The sequence below is a fragment of the Haemorhous mexicanus genome, chromosome 30, assembly GCF_027477595.1.
Source record: "Haemorhous mexicanus isolate bHaeMex1 chromosome 30, bHaeMex1.pri, whole genome shotgun sequence".
NCBI lineage: Eukaryota > Metazoa > Chordata > Aves > Passeriformes > Fringillidae > Haemorhous > Haemorhous mexicanus.
In genome coordinates, this window is record NC_082370.1 from 1,587,307 (window position 1) to 1,611,696 (window position 24,390).

General features: G+C 51.1%; 1 protein-coding gene across 3 annotated transcripts in view; it reads left to right on the forward strand.

Annotated features, from left to right (window-relative positions):
• The window catches only part of BIN3 (bridging integrator 3), a 46,389-nt gene that overhangs the window by 16,295 nt on the left and 5,704 nt on the right, over window positions 1-24,390 (forward strand). For 2 of the 3 annotated variants that reach the window (XM_059870395.1, XM_059870396.1), the window contains 6 exons: window positions 3,292-3,332; window positions 3,949-4,010; window positions 8,482-8,618; window positions 9,209-9,249; window positions 20,688-20,829; window positions 23,983-24,117. In XM_059870395.1, the coding sequence (XP_059726378.1) occupies window positions 3,292-3,332; window positions 3,949-4,010; window positions 8,482-8,618; window positions 9,209-9,249; window positions 20,688-20,829; window positions 23,983-24,117 (558 nt within the window). Of the gene's footprint in view, window positions 1-3,291; window positions 3,333-3,948; window positions 4,011-6,112; window positions 6,256-8,481; window positions 8,619-9,208; window positions 9,250-20,687; window positions 20,830-23,982; window positions 24,118-24,390 lie in introns of all 3 variants that reach the window. The other variant, XM_059870397.1, reaches the window with a different exon arrangement.

Below are 24,390 nucleotides of genomic sequence, written 5' to 3' on the forward strand. Positions count from 1 at the left end.
CCACTTTTCTGGGAAGCTTTCTTGCAGGATGGGGATGTGGAGATCTTGCTGGGTGGAGACTGTGACATCCCAGACCCACCTGCACTCTGCAGCTCTGGCTCAGAATATTCATCCATGGGACTTACCTTGAAACCCTTGATGGGTTGGCAGAAGCTCAGCAGAAAATCTTAGTTCTAATTTCTATGGGTTTCACTTTTTTTTTTCAAGAAGAGGAAGAAGGAAACACTTCCCTCTTTTCCCAAGATTCACAAAGATGCTGAGACCACTGGAAGGAATCAGCTCATCTTCCTCCTCCAGGAAAAAACATGAACCCCAGGGGGATAGGAAGTCCCTGACAGTCCCTCATTTCCATCTCTTTGTAGTGTTGGCTTCAGTCTTGCTCCATTGCCTCATAACCAGGGTGGTGATGATGATCCTGCCCTTCAAGCAGGAGGGATCTGATCACAGGTGGGAGGCCCAGTGTTTGCAAACAAAACAAAAAAAAAGAACTGGGTGAAGGAGAGAACGTTGTTTTATTTCAAAGCTTTCGAGAGCTCGTTGCTCTTGATGTAGATTTAAATAAAAACCCCGAGACGAGCGATTTTTGCATTACCCAGCCCCTGTGCCTGGAAGAAAAAAAAAAACCATTCAATACAGAAAGTGTGGTTTGATTTGGAGTTTTCAGAAAGAGGCTGCAGAGCAGTGGGATTATTTTAATAATACGGAAACTTCCCTTCAGGATATTGTAATTTTCTTGCCTGTACTTCTTGTTCTCGTTACTCTTAACGTGCTAATCCTCTCCACAGCCTCTGTCGGCTGCGTGTGACCGTGGAGAGCTGCTGGGAGTGGGAATTACTGTGTGCTCTGCAAAATGTTCCCAGCTTGTCCTCCTTGCAGGGCTCTGCCTGTGACTCTGCTGGGTGGGAGCACGTGAGAGCAGCTTTTCCCTCTCCAGAGGAGCTGTTTTTGTGGGATACCCGGGCTCCAGCCATGGCTGGGTGGCTCCCTGAGCTCGCAGACTGTGGGGACTGGGAGCCAGTTGCTGCCTGTGGGCGTGAAAAATAAGAGCAATCCTTGGGCAGCTGTCTCAGAAAGATGGGGCTGGGGATGTGAGTCAGGCTGGGCAGCTGAAGTGTGTCTGTGTGGAGTCACCTCAATCCCATGTGGATCCTGCTCTGGCACTGGGGTGGGGGCTTGGGGGAGCTCGGGAGGTTTGGGGGGTTCACAGCACCCAGAGGGTCTCAGGGTGGGGAGGTTTTGTCTTTATGGAATGAATCCTAAAGATGAATCCCAGAATGGTTTGGGTGGGAAGGGAGCATTAAACTCATCTTGTTCACCCCCTGCCATGTGCAGGGACACCTTCCACTGTCCCAGGGTGCTCCAAGCTGGCCTTGGGCACTTCCAGGGATGGAGCAGGCACAGCTTCCCTAGGAATTCCATCCCAGCCCCTCCCCACCCTCACAGCCAGGAATTCCTTCCCAAAATCCCATCTCTCCCTGCCCTCTGGCACTGGGAGCCATTCCCCGTGTCCTGTCCCTCCGTCCCTTGTCCCCAGTCCCTCTCCAGCTCTCCTGGAGCCCCTTCAGGCCCTGGAAACTGCTCCATATCCATTAAGGCATGATGCCTTTTGCTTATTGTACAGAAATGGGCAAATCTGACAGCAAAAAAGGGCCAGAAACCCTGAATATTCACAGGTATTCCACAGCCAGAGCTTTTGGAGGAATTGGTTGCTGAGCAGATCCTCCTAAGCACAGAGAGGGAACAATAAGGGAACGACACCCCCAGCCTTTCAAAGGGGGGCACATTTTGAGTCGTGCCCGACCCTGTGTGGTTTGCAACCAAAACAATTCACACCTAAGGCCTATTTATAGAGTGCAACAGTCCCTGGATATTTTAGCAGCCGGAACAGGCACGGGGATGGAGGGTGAGTTTTACTATGTGCTGGTTACCTGACCTGCAGGGCGCCAGCTGCCGCGGATTTCTGCGCTCCCCGAACGCCAGGCACAAGTCGTGTGAGCTGCCCCCACACTGCTCCGTGTCTGTTCTCTCCAGCACCCAATTTTAGCAGCACAAAAAGGGAGCTGGAGCTCCTGGGAGGGTTTTTTGGAGCAGAGGGACTGGGGGGGGAGAGAGCCCAGCTCGCATCCCCCGGATGGTGGGAGCGGATGGTGCGGACAGCTGGGAGCTGGGATGGGGCTGGAATGTGGCTGGGCACTGCCTGCCCTCAGATCAGGCTGGTGGAGTTCAAGTGCAGCCCAAAAAGATGTTTAATTTAAGAAAATCTCCATCTTTAACCCCCAAGATTTTAGCAGCAATTCCGCTTGAAAAGCAAACATCCCCATTAAATTGCGGTGCTGCATCAAGCCTGGGATTGAAATCCCAGGGCCAGCAGGAAGAATTGGAACAAACCTTTGGATCCTTCTGGTCCTGGCTGCTCCCAGCACTCTGCATTTCCTTAATAGCACGGGAGCTTGACAACACGAGTGAACCCAGCGCTGATCCCATGACAACAAACGCGCACGGATTTACTCTTGGCTGGTCAATTGAAATCCATTTGCTTCTCTGCCTGACGAGGTGTGGAATGAATGTTTTAAGTGTGTTAAAACAGTCAGCATGGAAAGAAAGTTCCTTAAAATATCTCCTATCACTGGAGGTTTGCTGCCAGCTAGCAAGTAGGAGGGAACAGGCACTGAGGTAGCGTTGGGAGAAGGCTGTGCTGGAGCTCAGAGCTTGGAGCACAGGGTTCCCCTCTCTTTTGGAGGTGTCACAGTCCACTGGGATTGTGCTCCAGCCCAAGAATCTCATTTCAGGGAGCTGTTGTAGGGGTAAGGAGGGGGTGGAGGGGGTGAATAATGCAGAGATGGGAAGGCTCGCTGGTGGTTTGGGGGGAATTTCACCATTCTGGTGAGGATGAGGAAGGAGGAAACAGCCAGACCCACCTCAGGATCCTTAATGGGGCTGGAGGAGCAGCAGCTCCCCTCAGATTTTGGGAGAGAGCACGGGTTTGTCCTCCAGCACTGAGCCACGCTAGGTTGTGACCTCCCTGCTTTTCTAGCATTCCCATTTATTCCATCAGCTCCCAGTCCCTGTGCTGGAGCACGTCCTTGGCTCGAGCTGGCATGTTTGGTGCTGGCTCCAAGAGGGTCTGGAGCTCCAAATCCCCAAGACTTCCTTTACTTTTGAGGTGTAACTCCCATCAAAGCTGCAGCTTGTGCTGGGCTCAGCTTGGCATTTCCCAGGGACAGCTTTCCCTGCATGCTCCAGGCTGCCCTGCAGTCCCCTGGAGCTGATTTCCATCTCTTCTTTCCACAGGTGGAGAGAGACTTTGAAAGGGAATATGGGAAGCTGCAGCAGTGAGTATCAACCACACTGGTCGGACAGGACCGGCCGCGTGCTTCCCTCCTCCCATTGCATCTTCCCAGGGGATTTTAGCCAGGGATGCTCTTCCCAGCGAGCAAATCCCTTGCTGCCCTGTAATTTCCAATTCTTCAGGGTTTCTCTGAGTGTTCAAAGGTGTCCTCAGAAGTATTTGCAGTGGGGTTGCAGATTCTGGCAGCTTAAAAAAAAAAAAAAAAAAAAAAAGTGTAAAATTGCCAGAAAACTGTGGGGTCCCTGTAGAGGCCAACACCTCAGAGGACCAAGAGTGGCTTTGCCATCCTGCCTGTGTCACAGGAGCTCACAGGGATCATCTGGAAGCATTTGGCTTTACCATTTGTGCTAAGAGTGAGAACTTTCAGGAAATATGTGAACTATGAATAAGAGATCACCAACTTGAAAAGGTTAAAAACCATCTGAAAACAACCCGAAAGGGTTGAGCTGCACTGAACTTCATCAAGCCTTGCCTGGATATTTTTAACTTCCACCAGAAGCCAGCATATTCAGCCCGTAAATGATTTGTTGCACGTATGATACACTTGGGTTTCTTTCTTTCCAAGATTCCGACTTTGCCTTCTTTCTCCCATCTTTCAGATTGGAAGATCAGACCAAAAAACTTCAGAAGGATATGAAGAAAAGCACAGATGCAGATTTGGGTAAGTGACTGGAGGATACATAGACTGTGAACTTGGCCACAGAGAGATGAAGTGACTTTTCTCAAGATCACATGAGTAATGTGTGACAAGTCTGGAAAACAAATCCAGAGCTCAGTCCCACTCAGTTTGCTTAGTTACAAGGCCATCTGCGAGAGGCAGCTCAGCCCAGGGAACACAGGGAGTGCTGCGGGCTCAGTCCCTGTCTCCTGAGCTCCATGGCCTTGGACAAGTCCCTTTCTTTTGTTTGCCTCACTTTCTGCCACTGAAAAAACCCAGGAGTCGTTGTTCTGGGTCTCAGATTATCCAGCAGGAGCAGCTCCAGCTGAGCCTATTGTGCCAGCAGTACTTTGTCACCTCCTTCAGTCCTCCTTTCACCTCCCTCTCTGGAGCCCCAGGAAGGTGGGTGGGTCTGGGGGGCACAGCTGGACACAGCTGGCCGTGTTTCCCGTGGGAAATGCTGACCTGGCAGCTCTCCTTTGGGAATAACCCAGCTCATTCCCTCGGTGCCTGCTTCTTTTGGCTTCCCCTCGTGGCAGTGGGCGATGGAGGAAGCAATAAACAGCTCTGCCTGCACGTTTGGGGTGACATCTGCCCTTGCAGGTGTCCTGTCCCATGTCCCAGCTCCCTTCACATCCCTCTGGTCAGAATCTGCTGTGCCCAGAGAGGGATCCAGCAGAGGGGGGCTGGGAGCTGGGTTTGTTGGATGCTGGTTACTGAGATGAGCAGGGCAGGAACCTGCAGCAAAGAGCTGTTCCAAACCCAGATGGTTTTTCCCAGCGTGTGGTTTGGAGCAATCCCTGCTTGGCCCCCACAGCTCCAGAGCCAAGGCAGAGGCACCAGCACAAACAGGTGTGGGCTGCACTGGGCCAGCACTCATCCCGTGGGATTGGGGTCACAGCAGGGCAGGGCAGGGGGAAGGAGGCAGGTTTGGGGCTTTCCATGGTCCAACCTCTCACCTCTGTGTGTGTGTGAGTGTGTCTGTGAATATTGCCTGACACAAACACAGATCCAGGCTCTCACCTGTGTGTGTGTGTGTGTGTGTGTGTAAGTGTGAATATTGCCTGACACAAACACAGATCCAGCCTCTCACCTGTGTGTGTGTGAGTGTGTGTGTGTGTGAATATTGCCTGACACAAACACAGATCCAGCCTCTCACCTGTCTGTGTGTGTGTCTGTGTCTGTGTCTGTGTCTGTGAATATTGCCTGACACAAACAGATCCAGCCTCTCACCTGTGTGTCTGTGTGTGTGTGTGTGTGTGTGTGTGTGTGTGTGTGTGTGTGAGTGTGTGTGTCTGTGTGTGTGAATATTGCCTGACACAAACACAGATCCAACCTCTCACCTGTGTGTGTGTGAGTGTGTCTGTGTGTGTGAATATTGCCTGACACAAACACAGATCCAGGCTCTCACCTGTGTGTGTGTGTGTGTGTGTGTGAGTGTGAATATTGCCTGACACAAACAGATCCAGCCTCTCACCTGTGTGTGTGTGAGTGTGTGTGTGTGTGTGTGTGTGTGTGTGTGTGTGAGTGAGTTGTGTGTGTGTGTGTCTGTGAATATTGCCTGACACAAACACAGATCCAACCTCTCACCTGTGTGTCTGTGTGTCTGTCTGTGTATGTGTGTGTGTGTGTGTGTGTGTGTGTGTGTGAGTGTGAATATTGCCTGACACAAACAGATCCAGCCTCTTACCTGTGTGTCTGTGTGTCTGTGTGTGTGTGTGTCTGTGTGTGTGTGTCTGTGTGTGTGTGTGTGTGTGTGTGTGGATATTGCCTGAACACAGATCCAACCTCTCACCTGTGTGTCTGTGTGAGTGTGTCTGTGTGTCTGTGTGTGTGTCTGTGTGTATGAATATTGCCTGAACACAGATCCAGGCTCTCACCTGTGTGTCTGTGTCTGTCTGTGTGTGTGGATATTGCCTGAACACAGATCCAGGCTCTTCCTATGCTCTCCCACCCTTCCCAGCACGGGGAGAGGGGTGGGAAAAGCACCAGACACCCAGGACTCTTTTCCAGGGTGAAATCTGCCCTTTCTGAGGACTCTGGTCATTGTCAGGGATCCTTGGTAAGTTTTTCCTTGTTAAGGATTCCCCTCCCCTCCCTTGCAGTGGGCGTTGTTTATATGGAGCATTTCAAGTCCCAGAGGAGCTGTGGGAGGACTTTCTTTTTCCGTTCTGTTCCATGGCAGAGTCACAAATGAGCCTTGGCCAGAGCCAGGATGATCTGATTTCTCATTTAAAGGCTTGAAATGGTGAGTGGAGGGAGAGGTACTGCACACAGCCTGCTGAGGGAGGGCTGGAGGAAGAGGAGGTGGGTCAGATCAATCCCTGAGGATGGCTTTCCTCACCTGGCAGTGCCCATTCCCAACATCCAGCCCCCAAATCTGGTGAGGATGGCAGCGTTTTGCCCTCCTGTCTCGTTCCTCCAGGCTCAGGGGGTTGGCTCTTCACTGCCTGCAAACACTCCCTGGCAAAGTGGGACTGGTGGCTCGAGTCTCCACCTTCTTCCCAAAAAGCTCAGCTCAGAACAAGATAATTCCTGTGCACAGAAATATCCCAGCCAGGCTCTTCACTGCCCTACCAGCAAACAGGGAATGGCTGCTAGCAGCACTCCCTGTCCCACAGCTGGACATCACTCACCCCCTTCCCCACCCTCTTTCCAAACAAAATAGGATCTTGAGCAGCAGGAGGATGTTCTTTAACTGGAGGTAAAAGCTCTCCTTTGGAATAATTAATTGGAGCTATATCTCACATGTTTAATGAGCAAGAGAGCAGTGCAGACCCTCCTGAAGGCCACCCTGAGGGACAGGAGATCCTTTCTCCTCCTCCTCCTCTTCCTCCTTCTCCTCCTTGTCCTTGTCCTCCTTCTCCTTCTCCTTCTCCTTCTCCTTCTCCTTCTCCTCCTCCTCTTCCTCCTTCTCCTCCTTGTCCTTGTCCTCCTTCTCCTTCTCCTTCTCCTTCTCCTCCTCCTCTTCCTCCTTCTCCTCCTTGTCCTTGGCCTTCTCCTCTCTCCTCCCAGCCCTGGCACTCTCAGACCCCGCTTTTCCAGCTCTCCACAGGTGATCCCACGGATGCAGAGGAAATTCCTGACCCAAATTCCCCCTGAACATGCCCAAACCCCCCCCAGTTCCCAACCTCCCGGCGTGACCCTGCCACTCCCTCCCACCAGTTCCAATCCTTTCCTGTCAAGGAAGACTTTCATTTTCCTTCCAGCCAAAGGAGTTCTGCTGTTCTCAACTCTGTCCTGTTCTGGCACAAATCCCTGCTCAGATGTGGTCACACATATGGATTCTATCCCATCTGTTTCAAGGTTTAAGTGCCCAAAGCCTTCATGTTTGGATAATAGATGGATACGGTGGCTTTGTTATCCCAGAGTGAGAGGCTCCTTCTGCACTGAGCTCCCCAGCTCTGCAGCTTCTGAGCTCTCTCTGGTATAATTGTGTGTAACCTTTCAATCTGAATGTTTAACCCCTTGATTTATGATCTTAAGCCCCATTATTGGGATGATTTTAACTTTTAATATCTAAGGGAGTCTTTCCAAAGCACAGCTCAAGCATCTGCCTTTGTGATCTCCAACTGGAATAGCTTCCAGCACTGAGGAAAAAGAACATTTTTTTTTTAGTACCTCTGGCCTTTTTTTTTTTTTAAGCCTATTTTATCCCTGTTTATATTTATCCTTTCCTTTTTATTAGTCTTTTTTTCCATTCTGTACCTTCCCTCATTTCTTGCTCGTTTGTGTAATGGTTCTGTCATTGAATTTTCCCTTTGCAGACCAAGTGTTTGGATAAAGAGGGACGTGGCTGGTGGAAAACAAGTGGAATGCTCAGTCAGAGCATGACCTGGTGCTTCTGGATTTCTTGGTGGCACTCCCAGGGCCTGTAGGGACTTCGTATTCCCCCTGACTCCTTCTCCACAGGCAAAAAAATTCAGCTTATTGAGGGGAAAATCCTTAACTTGTGTCCCTGCTCTTTGTGTTTGGAGAGGGAAAGAGAAACCTTCATCTCCCAGTCCTGTCAGTCTGGTCCTTTCCCACTAAATCCACTTCAAATACATGGGTTTTGTTTTTTTTTTTTTTGTAAAGCCATTTGAAAGACTTAATGGACTGTGATTTTTCTCGTTGTGGAAGAGCTGTAGTGAGGCTGAGAGTGACACTTAATAGTCTGTCGAGAGAAGATGTATAAAAACCCCCATCTCTGGGTTTTTTTTGAGAGAACAGTGCTTTTGTTAGTCTGGGATTATTTCTGGCAGCGTCACAAGCCTCACATTGGAGTGGTTCAGACTTAACTTATATAAAAACACTTCTCTGGCTGTTTACATGAATGAATTGCTGCCTTTTCCTTGCTTTTCTCTCAGCCTCCACCGAGCATCTCCCTGCCAGCTTGTGCTGACCCCCTCCTGGCTGGCTCAGCTCCCTGATTTTTGCCCTCCTGGCAATGGGAATGTGGAAATGTGACCCTGTCTGGTTTCTTTTCCATCAGCCATGTCCAAGTCTGCAGTGAAGATCTCCTCAGACCTGCTGTCCAACCCCCTGTGTGAGCAGGAGCCCTCCTTCCTCGAGATGGTCACGGCCTTCGACACGGCCATGAAGAGGATGGACTCCTTCAACCAGGAGAAGGTGGATTGGCTTTGGCTGGGAAATGGGAGTGCTGGGAGTGTCCTGGAGTCATGGGATGGTGGGAGCATCCTGGAATCATGGGATGGTTGGGAGGGATTTGAACCCATCCCATTCCACCCCCTGCCATGTGCAGGGACACCTCCCACTGTCCCAGGGTGCTCCAAGCTGGCCTTGGACATTTCCAGGGATGGGGCAGCCACAGCTTCTCTGGGAATTCCATCCCAGCCTCTCCCCACCCTCCCAGGGAAGGATTTCCTCCCAAAATCCCATCTCTCTCTGCCCTCTGGCAGTGGGAAGCCATTCCCTGTGTCCTGTCACTCCCTGCCATGTCCAGAATCCTTGTTTCTCACCTCTTTCCCTTTTTATCATCATCCCCCAGACTTTTCCCACAGGAGTTTCTCTAATCTCCCTCTTCAGGCTGGGATTTCAGCTGCCATGGGAGAACTTCCCTCTCTTTTGGTTAAAGGACGTGGTGGTTGTGCTCAGAGCTCCTCCCCACCCCATGGTGGGATCCCTACAAACCCATCCTTGTGCAAATGGGATTTTCCAGCAATCCTGACGTGCAATCCTCCCTTTTTTGCTTTCCACAGGTGAATCAGATCCAAAAGACAGTCATAGAGCCTTTGAAAAAGTGAGTACCAACCATCATCTCCTGGGGTTTGTCCTCATCTGGAGCTTTGGGGATGTGGGTCCTGGAGAGAGGCTGGAAATCAGCCTCAGAGGGACAATCCTGCCCTGGTCCTGCTGCCACACTGCTTCTGGTACCCTCACTAATAACAGTGTTAACCTTTTTTGCTACTTGGATCCACTGCTGCCTTCACCTGTAGCTTAAAGAACTCCTGAGATAGAAAATCATGGAGCATCCTGGGCTGGAAGGGACCCCCAAAAGATGAATAATTCAATTTTCTCTGTTTATGTGTTGGTTTTTTACCTTCAGCAAAGGAACAAAACCACCTGGAGATCATCCAGGGGGGTCAGAAATTGGCTGGTTGAGCAAAAGTTTCTTTCATTTGGAAATTTTCCTAAATATAAAAGGAGAAAGTGGAAGTTCCTGCATGTTTATAAATAATATTTATAAATATTTCCATGCGAAGAAGGAGGAGAGGCTGCAGAGCCTTTGTAGCCAGAGAGGTTGGAAATGAGGGGAAAAAGCCCAAATGCCACAGTTCTGTCACATCTAGCCTGCAAAATTTCCACCTTTTCCAGGGTCACAGGCTGTACCCCAAACCTTTCAGGATGATTCAGTTCTCTCCCAAATATCCCCTTAAATCCCAAGATTTTGCTGTTTTGTTACAGGAACAGAGCCAGCGAGCAAAAATAAAACGAAATTACTTTAATATGACAGTAAGTGTTGCAAATTGCTGAATAACAATTTCAGTTCAGGTTTGACACACAGAGGGGTTGTCGTGGTTTACTTGGTTTGGGTTTTTTTCCCTCCTGAAGTTGTTGTTTCTGCCCAAATCTGAAAGTAAAATCTCATGGATCACTTAACACCTGAGGTTACAGCATGTTCCTGTCTGGGGGATGTTTGGTGACTCAAGTTTTACCTTGGTCCTCTATCCACAACCAGAAATTCCTGCTTATTTAAGGGAAAAAAAAAAAGAAGAAAGAAAGAAAAAGGAAAAAAAAAATCCCAGCCTTTTGCTGTGGAATTGTGTTGCTTATTATCTAGATTGTCCTCATGAAAGATACATTAACTTTTTCTTCCAGCATTCTGTTAAAATTGGAAGAACTTGTGTTTCTGAGATATTCTGGGGTTTGGTTTTTTTTTTTTTTTCCCTCTCAGCTTGTGTTAGTTGGTGAAATGAAAGACAAATCCCTTTCCCTGCAAACCTGCCTTGGGTTTGAAATCCTGGGCTGGTGAATTCAGGACAATAAATCCATTTCCATATGCCCATGGGAGATGCTCTGAGGGCTGGAACCGTGGCCAAAACCTCTCCAGGTTTGGGAGCAGGAACCTGCTCCAAGGCAAAGGGATCTCCTGGTGACCATGTCAGGGTGACCAGGCATTCCCATGGCCAAAACCTCTCCAGGTTTGGGAGCAGGAACCTGCTCCAAGGCAAAGGGATCTCCTGGTGACCATGTCAGGGTGACAAGGACATTCCCATGGCCAAACCTCTCCAGGTTTGGGAGCAGGAACCTGCTCCAAGGCAAAGGGATCTCCTGGTGACCATGTCAGGGTGACCAGGCATTCCCATGGCCAAAACCTCTCCAGTTTTGGAACAGGAACCTGCTCCAAGGCAAAGGGATGTCCTGGTGACCATGTCAGGGTGACAAGGACATTCTCATGGCCAAACCTCTCCAGGTTTGGGAACAGGAACCTGCTCCAAGGCAAAAGGATGGCCTGGTGACCATGCCAGGGTGACAAGGACATTCCCATGGCCAAACCTCTCCAGGTTTGGGAACAGGAACCTGCTCCAAGGCAAAAGGATGTCCTGGTGACCATGTCAGGGTGACAAGGACATTCCCATGGCCAAAACCTTTCCAGGTTTGGGATGTCCTGGTCAAAGGGATGTCATGGTCATCATGCCAGAAACCTGCTCCAAGGCAAAGGGATCTCCTGGTCACCATGCCAGGCTGGCCAGGACATTTCCATGGCCAAACCTCTCCAGTTTTGGAACAGGAACCTGCTCCGAGGCAAAGGGATCTCCTGGTCATCATGCCAGGGTGACCAGGACATTCTCATGGCCAGAACTTCTCCAGTTTTGGGATGTCCTGGTCAAAGGGATGTCCTGGTGACCATGTCAGGCTGGCCAGGACAGTCCCATGGCCAAAACCTTTCAAATTTTGGGATGGCCTGGTCAAAGGGATGTCCTGGTGACCATGCCAGGGTGACAAGGCATTCCCATGGCCAAAACCTCTCCAGTTTTGGAACAGGAACCTGCTCCAAGGCAAAGGGATGGCCTGGTGACCATGTCAGGGTGACCAGGACAGTCCCATGGCCAGAACTTCTCCAGTTTTGGGATGTCCTGGTCAAAGGGATGTCCTGGTAACCATGCCAGGGTGACCAGGATGTTCCCAAGGCCAAAACCTCTCCAGTTTTGGAACAGGAACCTGCTCCAAGGCAAAGGGATGGTGCCATGCCAGGCTGGCCAGGACATTTCCAATCTCCAATTTTGTGAGAGAGGAAAAGGCTCCAGGGAGACCTCAGAGTCCTAAAGGGGCTCCGGGAGAGCTGGAGAGGAACCTGGGACAAGGGATGGAGGGACAGGACACAGGGAATGGCTCCCACTGCCAGAGGGCAGGGTTAGATGGGATTTTGGGAAGGAATTGTTCCCTGGGAGGGTGAGGAGGGGCTGGAATGGATTTCCCTGAGGATGCCTCATTTCTGGAAGTGTGTGAGGCAAGTTTGGAGCAACCTGGGACAGTGGAAGGGGGTGGATCTGGGTGATCCTTCAGATCCCTTCCCACCCAGCCCATTCCATGTTTCCCTGACTCGGGACGCTCCGTTATCTGCCCAGTCCTCAGTTCAACACCAGGCTGTTTACTCCAACCTCCTGGCTGCTTTCCATCTCAGCAATTCTCTCCAACTTTCTGAATTTCCACCATGAGAGGTTTCTTTTTCCCCTTTTCCTGCCCTTTGGCACCTGCAAAGCTTCACCCTGTGTGCCTTTAACCAGCTTATGTTCCATGCTGGGGAAGCTCATCCCCACTCCAAGAACAAAACTGCTCCTTCCCTTCCCTCCTCCTTCCCTTTGTAGGTGCATCCCTGCCCAGGAACATTTCTGAGGAGCCCAAGGGTCCATTTTGAGGCTAATGAGATGCAGGAGAGAAATGCAGAGTTTGCACCTCCCTCCCTTTGTCCTGCTGCCAGATAAACCCCAGCACCAGCTCTGGCAGAAAAGTTCCAGATTAATGAAAGCTGCCTTGAGGAGCTCTTCTTATTTCCAGTTAGGTTTTCCTTCCCCTCGCCGAGGCAGCTCTCCCAAGCCTCTCCCAACTTTGCTCTGACCTAGAAAAAAAAAGGCTTTTTAATTTTTTTTATTTTTTGCTCCAACAGCTGCACTTTATTACATCTTCACTGGTGGTCTCTTATAGTTTATTAGCCAAAGAAACAGATAAGTCTAATCCAGACAATTATCATTAGTGGTAATATATTGTAATCAGAGGCACATGGGCAGTAAAATCTCCATTCAGTTGTCCAGGGATTGGAGTTTTCACGCAAATATTGGGGAATTTGTTAAACCATGTTGAAAAAAAGCAGTAGTAGATTGAGCTGAGGGGGGGTGGAGGCTTGTATTGTTTCAATCCTTCTGCTTCTGGGCTCGTAGGGTTATTCACAATTTGGCTTTTTGAGCCCCAAGAAGCCTTTGGCTGGGAGTGACTCATTTATTTTCAGGGAAAGAGCAAAGCTCCAGTGAGAATATTGCATTTTTTAGGGGATGGGTTGGGCGAGGAGCTGGGCAGGAGGGATGGGCTCCTCTTTGGGAGCTGCCTGTGGAATCTCACGCCAGAGCAGCGGATTTGGGGCAGAAGGAGACAAAACCAGCTGGTTTGGACTTCACTCTCCCAGTTCTTCCCAGTCAAGGCAGGGTCAGGGATAGGGGAGGGAGTCTTAATGTTCCATATTGTGTCCGTATTTAAGGAAGGAAGCGGCTTAAACGAGCCAGGTGGTTTGGAAATCCACAGGATTTAGGACCTTTCACGTTGGGAGAGGATTTCCAGGGCCACAGGTCTCAGTTTAACTGACTCTGTCTGACTCTCTCAGAACAAGGGGGTGACCTGGTCATTCCCTTATGGCATTGTCCTGCTCACAAATCCAGAAAGGTTTTGCCCATGGGAATGTCATGGTCACCTTGGCTTGGTGCCATCCCCTTGGAGCAGTGTTCTGTTCCCAAAATTGGAGAGATTTGGCCATGGGGATGTCCTGGTACCAACCCTTTGAGGAGCAGGTTCCTACTCCCAAAATCGGAGAATTTTTGGCCATGGGGATGTCCTGGTCACCCTGGCACAGGGTCACCCCCCTGGAACATTGTCCTTGTCCCAAAATTGGAGAGATTTGGCCATGGGAATGTCATGGTCACCTTGGCTTGGTGCCATCCCCTTGGAATGTGTTCCTGTTCCCAAAATTGGAGAGATTTTGCCATGGGAATGTCATGGTCACCTGGATTTGGTGCCATCCCCTTGGGGTGTGTTCCTGTTCCCAAAATTGGAGAGATTTTGCCATGGGAATGTCATGGTCACCTGGATTTGGTGCCATTCCCTTGGAGTGTGTTCCTGTTCCCAAAATTGGAGAGATTTGGCCATGGGAATGTCATGGTCACCTGGAATTGGTGCCATTCCCTTGGAGTGTGTTCCTGTTCCCAAAATTGGAGAGATTTGGCCATGGGGATGTCCTGGTCATCCTGGTACAGGATCACCCCCCTGGAGCATTGTCCTTGTCCCAGAATTGGAGAATTTTTGGCCATGGGGATGTCCTGGTCACCTGGATTTGGTGCCATTCCCTTGGAGTGTGTTCCTGTTCCCAAAATTGGAGAGATTTGGCCATGGGAATGTCATGGTCACCTGGATTTGGTGCCATTCCCTTGGAGTGTGTTCCTGTTCCCAAAATTGGAGAGATTTGGCCATGGGAATGTCATGGTCACCTGGATTTGGTGCCATCCCCTTGGGGTGTGTTCCTGTTCCCAAAATTGGAGAGATTTTGCTATGGGAATGTCATGGTCACCTTGGCTTGGTGCCATCCCCTTGGAGTGTGTTCCTGTTCCCAAAATTGGAGAGATTTGGCCATGGGGATGTCCTGGTCATCCTGGTACAGGATCACCGCCCTGGAGCATTGTCCTTGTCCCAGAATTGGAGAATTTTTGGCCATGGGGATGTCCTGGTCACCCTGACTTTGGCAGGGCTGACATAGAGGGTGCTGCCACCGAGGTGCCACCACACAGGGCTGGGTGTCAGACCGTGGGACATCCCAGAGGTGCAATCCAGGAGCTGCTCAGAGCAGTGAGGGATAAATTCCATTGGAATCCCTTGAGGCACCATCCCCATGGTGCCTCAAGCTGCCAGGGAGAGGCAGCCCAGGCTGGCCAGGAGCAGCTCCAGGGGTGCCGGACCGGAAGCAGGAAAAGCAGCTTTCATGTCCTTAACGAGCCCCTAATGAGGATTTGGAGCAGCCACATGGCCACCTAATCCCCCATGCTGCTTCCTCATCCCAGCCTCTCCATTCCTGCACCTTTTCCCTCCAGGAGGAAGGGCTGAGTTTCATTTCCCCCTTCCTGGTGGGTGGATGGGCCCCCACGGATGTGTGGGCATGAGCACAGGAATGGCAGGAATCCCCTTCCCTGCTCCAGCCTCTCCTGAGCCTTCCTGGTGCCTCTCCAAACTTCCCCTCACCTCATCCACCCTCCCTTCCTTTGGCATCTGATGCTTCCCAGCTCTGCCATTCCTTTTTTTTTACCTGCCCATCACCAGCTGGAGATTTTGTCCACTTCCTTTTGGTTTCTTATTCAAGATATCATCCCAAAAAGAATTCCCAAGGGAAGAGCCACGTGTGTGCCAGCCAGGTCCACCTCACAGGCTGCCATTGAGGGTGTTTGAGATGCTTGGAAACAAGGAGAATTAAAGGTTTTACCATTATTTTTCCTGGTGCCAAAGCTCCAGCACCCCTTTCCCACTGAAGAGGGGGCTGGAGGAAGCAGTGGAATGAAGATTTGGGATGGCCAGGGTGACAAGACAGAGAGGTGACAGAATGTTCCCACTCCTCAAGCATCCCCACCATCCCCAGGGCTTCCCAGCAGAGAGATGGGAAGGAATTTCCAATTTCCAAGGCCCAGATTTGTCAGCTGGGCTGAGTAACAGCCAAATCTGGCAGCACCAGGAATCCTGGGGCACTTTTATCTCCCCAACCCCATCCTTTAATTACGGGGAGCTGAAGGGAGCCTGGCGTGGAGACGAGGTGGGAACATGATTTGGAATGCAGGGAACGAGGTGATTTCGGTGTTTTTTCCAAGGATAACCTGTCATCTGTGAGGAGTTCACCCCCAGGTTTCCCTTCTCCCCCCACAGCCACGAGCAGAGTAATTTGTATTTTCTTTGCGTTATCCCTGCGTATCTCCCCTCACCTGCTCCTCCTAAGCTGCCTGGGCTGTAATCCCCTCTCAACAGCCTTCCCTGAAAAGTGACAGGGAACAACAGCAGCTTATTCCTCAAGCTGCTTTCATGGCAGGCCCTCTCATTCCCCTGTGCTGCTTTACCTGCACTTTGCCACCATTCCCACCATTCGGCTTTGATTTTCTTGTCTTTGCATTAAAAAAAGGAAGTCTTGGCTGACAGAGGGTGGTGGGGGGGATTTGGGAGTGGTTTTGGCTGTCACAGCCCCTCATTCCCTGTGGAGGAGCATAGGGAGGAGGATGGTGTTGGGATTATTGATGGTATCAGAAATTAGGAATAACTTTTTCATGGTGAGAATTGTCAAACCCTGGCACAGTTTGGCCCGGAGTCACCATCCCTGGAAGTGCTCAGAAAATGCCTGGGGTGGCACTTGGTGGCTCAGTGGTGCTGGGTTGGTGGTTGGGCTTGGTTTTAGGGCCCTTTTCCAGCCTTGCTGATTCCATGATCTGTTACAAACCCCACATCTGCTCCAGGGTTTTCCTCTGTGCATCTCACAGGGACAGGAATTGTTCCCTTGCTCCAAGTGCATGGAATGGATGAGTGAAACATCAGGATTTGCTTGTGAGGCTTCCCTGCTCTTTCCCCATGTCCTGAAATTCTCTGTGGAGTTGTTCAGGCTCCATTTCCAAAGGGCTCTTTGGCTGCTGCTCCCCTCCCAGTTGATCCCAGTCCAGGAGGGGTTGGTGGTGCCTCTCCAAAGGCTTTGGAAAACTCTCCTGATCCTTGCAGGGCTGTTCTTGGAGGGCTTGGCTGTGTCTGTGGATGGCAGAGGCTCTGCAGAGCCTTGGTGCCAGGCTCTGCAGCAGGAGCATTTGTCAATAACGTGCATGAGATGGTTGTGGAGACACTGGGGCCACGTGTGGAGTCAGGAATTCCTCGGAATAACTTGGCACCAGCAGGAGCCCGGCTCTCCCTCTCCCCTGCACGGGTGTTTGGCACCCCTGGCACTCACCCTGGGATTGTGTTTCTGTCCACACAGGGAGAAAATCCTGGGCAGGACTTGAAACCCCTTCTCCTTGAATCCCAGGGCAATTCAGAGCTGCTGGGCTCACGGGGAATTCAGGATTCCTGCATTCCTTCAGGAGCCAGAGGCAGCTTTGCCTCAATCTGGAGCAATCCAAGGAAGGTCCTTCCCTGCCTGAGCTGAGCTGATCCTGCCTGGAAATTAAACCAGGGAGAGCTCAGTGGGCACAGGGAGGGCTTGGTGGGCACAGGGAGAGCTCAGCTGGGCTAGGGAGAGCTCTGCTGGGCTAGGGAGAGCTCTGCTGGGCTAGGGAGAGCTTGGTGGGCACAGGGAGAGCTCAGCTGGAGCAGGGAGAGCTTGGTGGGCACAGGGAAAGGTTGGTGGGCACAGGGAGAGCTCAGCTGGGCTAGGGAGAGCTCTGGTGGGCTAGGGAGAGCTTGGTGGGCACAGGGAGAGCTTGGTGGGCACAGGGAGAGCTCAGCTGGGCTAGGGAGAGCTTGGTGGGTACAGGGAGAGCTCAGCTGGAGCAGGGAGAGCTTGGTGGGTACAGGGAGAGCTTGGTGGGCACAGGGAGAGCTTGGTGGGCACAGGGAAAGGTTGGTGGGCACAGGGAGAGCTCAGCTGGAGCAGGGAGAGCTTGGTGGGCACAGGGAGAGCTTGGTGGGCACAGGGAGAGCTTGGTGGGCACAGGGAGAGCTTGGTGGGCACAGGGAGAGCTTGGTGGGCACAGGGAGAGCTCAGTGGGCACAGGGAGGGCTCAGTGGGCACAGGGAGGACTTGGTGAGCACAGGGAGAGGTCAGCTGGACTAAGGAGAGCTTGGTGGGCACAGGGAGGGTTTGGTCAGCACAGGAGAGCTTGGCTGGCTGAAGGAGAGCCCCTTGGACACAGGGAGAGCTCACCTGGAGCAAAGAGAGCTCAGTGGGCACAGGGAGAGCTCAGCTGGAGTAGGGAGAGCTCAGTGGGCACAGGGGGACCTCAGTGGGCACAGAGGGAGGGCTCAGCTGGAGCAGGGAGAGCTCCTTGGGCACCTCCTCAGCCACAAATGACCCAACCCTTTACTGGTGGAGGACAGCCACACTGAGGCAACCTCCAATAGTGATGGGGTTGGTTTTGAACTAAAAAAGGGGAGATTTAAAGAGGATATTGGGAAGGAATTCTTCCCTGTGAGGATGGGGGTGGCACAGAGAAGCTGAAAAACGCTTCCTCATCTCTGCAAGTGCCCAAGGCCAGCTTGGACGGGGCTCGGAGCACCCTGGGAGAGTGGAAAGTTCCCTGCCCATGGTATGGGGTGGAACAGGGTGATTCAAGGTCTCTTCCCACCCAGGGCAGTGTGGGATTGCAGGGTTCCCAGTGGCCAGGCTGGAGCTCAGGACACAGAGCCGGGCACGGCTGCGGCTCCGGGGAGCTGGGCCCCCCCTGCTCTGGGAAATGCAGCGTATAATCTATGCATTAAAAGTCCTGGTGAGACAGGAGCTGCTGTGCCTACACAGTCCCAGCCTCTTCAGATCCAGCCCTGTAGATATTTTTTAAAGCTCTGCCTGAGCACGGTGTCCTTCCATTATGGGCTGCGAAATTGCAGAGTCGATACCTGGAATAAAAAAGGGGGGGAAAAAATTTAAAAAAAAAATTTCTCCCTTTTTAAAACCCAGATTTAACTTCAAAGTGAATGGAAACTGTGTTGCTGATCATCTTGTGAGCCGTCCCTGGCTGCTTTTCCCAAGGGGGAGGATTGGCTCTTCCCTGTGGAGCAGGGTTGGGGGTGGCAGTGGCTGCGTGTGGCTTTGCCAGAGTCCCGGGGCTCTGTTCAGGCAGGAGCCCTGGGAAGTGCCAGGGAAAGGGCAGGAAAGCACCACTGACAGCTGGGCTTGGGTGCCAGCACGAGCCTCAGTGGTTTGGGGATGTCTCAGGAAGGCCATGGTGCTTGGTGCACAGCAGGGAAGGGAGGATTTCCCAGCCTCCAGCCTGGAATCCCCTCCGGCATTGCCATGCCTGCAGTCCCACTGTGGAGGAGCAGCTCAGCTCATCCCCATGGTCTTTATTCCCTACTTTAGGTTTTGTGTCCTTCCCAAACCTCCTCCAGCAGGAACAGAACATAAAATAAACCAGGAAAGCCTCTGGGCTGATGGGATCCTCCTTCCCATCATTAATAACTGGGAGAAATTCCTGCAGGAGCTGCGACCTCGAGCTGCTGGCACTGTGTGTGTGCCATGTTGGGAAAGGGCATCCCTGGCACAAAAACATCCCTGGAAGTGCTGCAGGCCAGGCTGGAGTGGGCTTGGAGCCTCCTGGGCCAGTGGAAGGTGTCTCTGCCCCAGCTGGAGGGTCCTGAAGGTCCTTTCCAACCCAGACCATTCCCTGATCCTGTGAACCCAAACCAGTATCCCATGAGACCTCTCAACCTGGCCACCCCTTCCTCCATCCCTATTTCCCTGACCCTTCTTCCAGCAGATTTTTGGACTTTACAAAGAGGTAGGAGAGATTTTAGCAGCCCAGGAGCTGCTGAGGCCGTGCCTGGAGCCTGCTGCATCCAGGACATGGCTCCCATTTAAATATAATGGGGTTGTGTGGGATGGTGCCCATAAAAAGCAATGTCAGGGCAGAGCATCTGATCCTCTCTGGGCAGCTGGAGCAGCTCCCTGATGACTTTTCCAGGTTGTTCCTCATCCCCAATCTGTTGCAACAGAGGGAGAATATCATGGGATATATGTTTATATTTATATTTATATGGATTTGTTCTGTGCCAGCCTCGGGGAATGTGCAGGACCAGGCAGGATTGAAGGATCACATCCCCAGGGATGCTCCAAAACCTCCATTCCAAACTCTTGGAATACAAAATATTCCCACTTCTCCCTGCTCCTGGTGTTTGCCCTTTGCAAAGTGAGGCTCAGGGATGAAAGTTTTCTCTCAGCACCCACTGGCCCAGCCCATCAGCACCCTCCAGAGCAAGCAGAAAATGGGATTTTAATAGGGCTGGAGTGGCTGGGAACACCCATGGTTCTGCCTGAACCCTGGATTTGGGTCACATCCAAAGCAAATGACACTTGTCAAGTGACATTTGTGTCTTTTCTTTTTGCTAATGGCCCCCCCAGTTGGATTTCTATTTCTATTTCTATTTTGTTTTTTTCCATTTTAAGAGGTGGCAAAGCTGTTTGTTCCCTCGTGGAAGTAAAATCCATCGCCAGGCTGCTCAGGGAAATTTTTCACCACCAATCCCTGGCCTCAACCCCCCCAAAACCACCCTGGAATTTATGAATATTAAATTATTATCTCCAGAGGGAGCATCACCTTTTTGATCCCAACCCACAGCCCTGGTATCCCCTGGGATAATTCGATTTCCTGGAATTAAGAGGCAGGAGCAACGTTCCAGTTCCTGCTTTTCCCTTTTCTGTCACATTCAAAAATATTCTCTATCAGATGTTCATGTTTCCTCAATTTGTAACACATTTTAATAATAGGAATCTTTCCCATCGCCTGGGTAAATTGTTGGATGCTGTGAATCCTTCTGGGGAGGGCTCAGGGCTCCTCTTCAGCTGCGTTTGTGACCCAAAAAGAGCAAAAATTCGCCATAAAAAGAACAAAAACTCAATCAGAAGAAGCAAAAAATTGAACAAAAAAAAAAAAGAAAAAATAAAGCCAAAAATAATACCCAGAAAACAAAAAAAAAAGTGTAAAAAATAATACAGTTAATATTTCATTATTAACTGTAAATTAACTGTATTAATTTAAAATTTAATCTGCAGTTCATATTTGTTTTGCACTCATTGCTTCTTTTTCCTGAACTTTTATTTCAACTTCTCTACCTCTCCTTTCCCTTTCCAACCAGGAACTGGGGAACCACAACTTTAATTAAGAATATTCAGAATTCTGGGATGGTTTGGCTTGGAAAAACCTCACCCAGCATCACAGCAGGGAACTTCCTGCTGGACCAGGGTGCTCCACAATTTCCTTGGATCCAAAATATCCCATCCCAAGCCTTTTCCATCTTTTTTTTTCCCAGGTTCAGCAGTGTCTTCCCGAGCCTGAACATGGCAGTGAAGCGCCGGGAGCAGACGCTCCAGGACTACAAACGCCTGCAATCCAAGGTGGAAAAATACGAGGAAAAGGAAAGAACTGGCCCTGTCCTGGCCAAGCTTCACCAGGTATTGAGGTGTCCCCAGAGCCACAATCCCAGCAGCATTCCTGGGAAAACTCAGGAAAAGCTTTTCCCTCCTATCTGACGTCCTTGCCATGAATAGAACATTTTGGGAGGATGTCTTTTATCCGTGTAAAAATCGCATTTTTGACAGCACAACGCTGGTTTCGAGTGCTGGGTGAAGGGAAGGAGCTGCTTTTCTAAGAGAAAATGGAATTTTTTCCAAGGGAAAATGGAATCAGAGCCCTGGGAGCTCTGGGGGAGCTCGGAGCCAGCGCTGAGGTCGAGGCACAGGGGGGTTCCCCCCGACCTCCGCGTCTGAGAGAGCAGCTGGATGGGGAAGGGAACAGATCAGAGCATTTCCCAGCTTTATGTTTGCCACCTGTTCCCAAAAAATTCGTCTTGGAAAATTGCAGTAATTGGTTAACAGGAAGTTTTGCCAGATTCTTTTTGCTCTCTCCCGAATTTTAGTGAAATCGTGATGAGTTTGTTGGTTTTGTGGTTTGTTTTTTTTTTTTTAAATCAAATCTTTCCCAGCGTTTTTCCCCAAAATCTGTCGCTCCAGCAGCACGTGGCTTGATCCTCCCAGGAACAATTGATTCTCAGAGTCAAAGAAAATGTGTTTTTCTGATGAATTTGCCCCCAAAAATGAAGTTTTGTGTTAAATAACAGCCTGAACAAAAGACACCTCTGGTTTAACAGTAAGCAGCTTATTTTGCTCAGCCTCAGTGACTAAAGCTGGGGCTGGAAAAATGGGAATTCTTTTGTTCTGGTGATTAAGCAGGGTTTAGTTATTTCATATATTTTTTCTTCTTAATGAACTTTTGATCTAATTCCCCCTCCCAAAAAAAAAATCTTAACCAAATGCTGAGTTTAAGCACCTGTGAGAGGGAGCCTTGAGCAATCCTGAACCTGGGGTATCCAGAGGGTCTGGATTTGATGGGAAAGGGCCTCATCTCATCCAGTTATTTTTAATTGTTGAGCTGCACATTTACATCCATTGTTTGCTCCGGGTTTTCTGCTCCTCTGCCCCCTCTGAAGTCCATCCTGGGAGTTTCCCCTGTGAGTTCCATCCCAGGAGTTTCTCCTTTGAGCACCATCTGGGGAGTTTTCCCCCATGAACTCCACCCCAGGAGTTTTTCCCCATGAAATCCATCCTGGGACTTTCTCCCATGAACTCCATCCTGGGGAGTTTCCCCCCATGAACCCCATCCCAGAAGTTTTCCCCATGAATTCCATCCCAGGAATTTTCCCCCATGAACTCCATCCCAGGAGTTTTCCCCCATGAGCTCCATCCCAGGAGTTTTCACCTGGTTCCATCCCAGGAGTTTCCCCCCATGAACGCCGTCCCAGGAGTTTTCCCCATGAGTTCCATCCCAATTTTCCCCATGAGTTCCATCCCAGGGGTTTTCCCCATGAGTTCCATCCCAGGGGTTTTCACCTGGTTCCATCCCAGGAGTTTTCCCCAGGAGTTCCATCCCAGGAGTTTTCACCTGGTTCCATCCCAGGGGTTTTCCCCAGGAGTTCCATCCCAGGAATTTTCCCCATGAGTTCCATGCCATGAACTCCACCGTGGGAGTTTCAACGCTCCCAACCTCATGGCAAATGATGAACTTGCTCCTTTGCTGGGATGATCCCAGGCCTTTCCAGCCTGGAGCCCAGTCCACGCCATGCCCCTGGCACGCTGTCCCTGTCCCCAGGGCCGGCGCCGCGGCCGGGCCGGGCTCTCCCGCTCCCCCCTCCCGTTGGAATGGCACCGGGATTAAGTGGCAGACTTGAACTGGTCTAATATTTCACAGCCCACCCCCTCCTGCCCTTTTCCACACCATCCCGGAGACATTTCCCGTTCTCCCCACGCTCTGTTTAAAGGAGCCAGTTGGATGCACTGAGCTGAAGGTCACGGTGACGGTGGGGGCAGGATCCTGGAGTGACGCTCCTGGGAATCACAGGGGGAGGGGACGTGGATGTGGCCAGGGACATTCTCCAGCCTGGCTGAGCTCTGGGAATGGGTTTTGTCCGTGTTTTTCTGAAGGAGAGAAGGCACAACCTCTCTGGGTGTCCTGTGGCTTTCCAGGGTCAGAGCATGAGACCATTGGATGGTCCCATCAGCATCCATCAACAGCTCTCTTGGGGCCCACCAGGGTCCATTGAGAGCTCACTTGAGTCCCACCAGGTTCTATTAACTGGATCCCACCAGGTCCCATTGGATGATTACTTGAGTCCCACCAGATTCCATTAGATGATCATTTGGATCCTACAAGGGTCCATTGAATGGTCACTTGGATCCCACCAGGGTCCACTGGATGGTCCCATCAGGTTCCATTGACTGGTCACTTGAGTCCCACTAGGTTCCATAGGATGGTCTCTTGGATCCCACCAGGGTCCATTGAGTGGTCACTTGGATCCCACCAGATTCCATTGGATGGCCGCTTGGATCTCACCACGGTCCATTGAATGATCCCATCATGATCCATTAACTGGCCACTTGGGTCCCATCATGCTCCATTAACTGGTCACTTGGGTCCCACCAGGGTCCACTGGATGGTCCCATCATGATCCATTAACTGGTCACTTGGGTCCCATCATGATCCATTAACTGGTCACTTGGGTCCCATCAGGTCCCATTAACTGGTCACTTGGGTCCCACCAGGTTCCATTAACTGGCCACTAGGGTCCCATCAGGTTCCATAGAATGGTCCCTTGGGTCCCACCAGGGTCCACTGGATGGTCCCATCATGATCCATTAACTGGTCACTTGGGTCCCATCAGGTTCCATTTACTGGTCACTTGGGTCCCATCAGGTTCCATTTACTGGTCACTTGGGTCCCATCAGGTTCCATTAACTGGTCACTTGGGTCCCATCAGGTTCCATAGAATGGTCTCTTGGGTCTCAGCAGGTTCCATAGAATGGTCTCTTGGATCCCACCAGGGTCCACTGGATGGTCCCATCATGATCCATTAATTGGCCACTTGGGTCCCATCAGGTTCCACTGAATGATCCCTTGGATCCCACCAGATTCCGTTGGATGATCCCATGGGTCCCGCCAGGCTGGTCACTGCTGGTCCCCACAGCCAAGCAAAGCACCCCACTGTCCTGGGGTGGCCTCCATGCCAGGAGGATCCTTGTCCCAGGAGTCTGACCCCCCGTGTCCCCCCGCAGGCCCGGGAGGAGCTGCGCCCTGTGAAGGAGGACTTTGAAGCCAAGAACAAGCAGCTCCTGGAGGAGATGCCCAAATTCTACAGCAGCCGCATCGATTACTTCAAACCCAGCTTTGAGTCGCTGGTCCGGGCACAGGTGAGACGTTGTCCCTTCCTGGTACCTGTGTCCTGTCCTGTCCCACAGTTCTGGCCCTGCCTGTGCTTGATCCACTGGAATTCCATGGCTTTATCCACCTGGCAGTGCCATCTCCTCGAATTTGGAGTCCTGAGTTCAGGGCTTGAGTAGGTTTGAGGTGTTTGGGCTCATTTTGTAGCTCCTGGTGAGTGGAGAAGAGGCTCCTGGGATATCTCCACGCCAAAGATCTGCAGGAAGAGGTGCCCTGAATAACCACCAGCTTTCATTTCCATC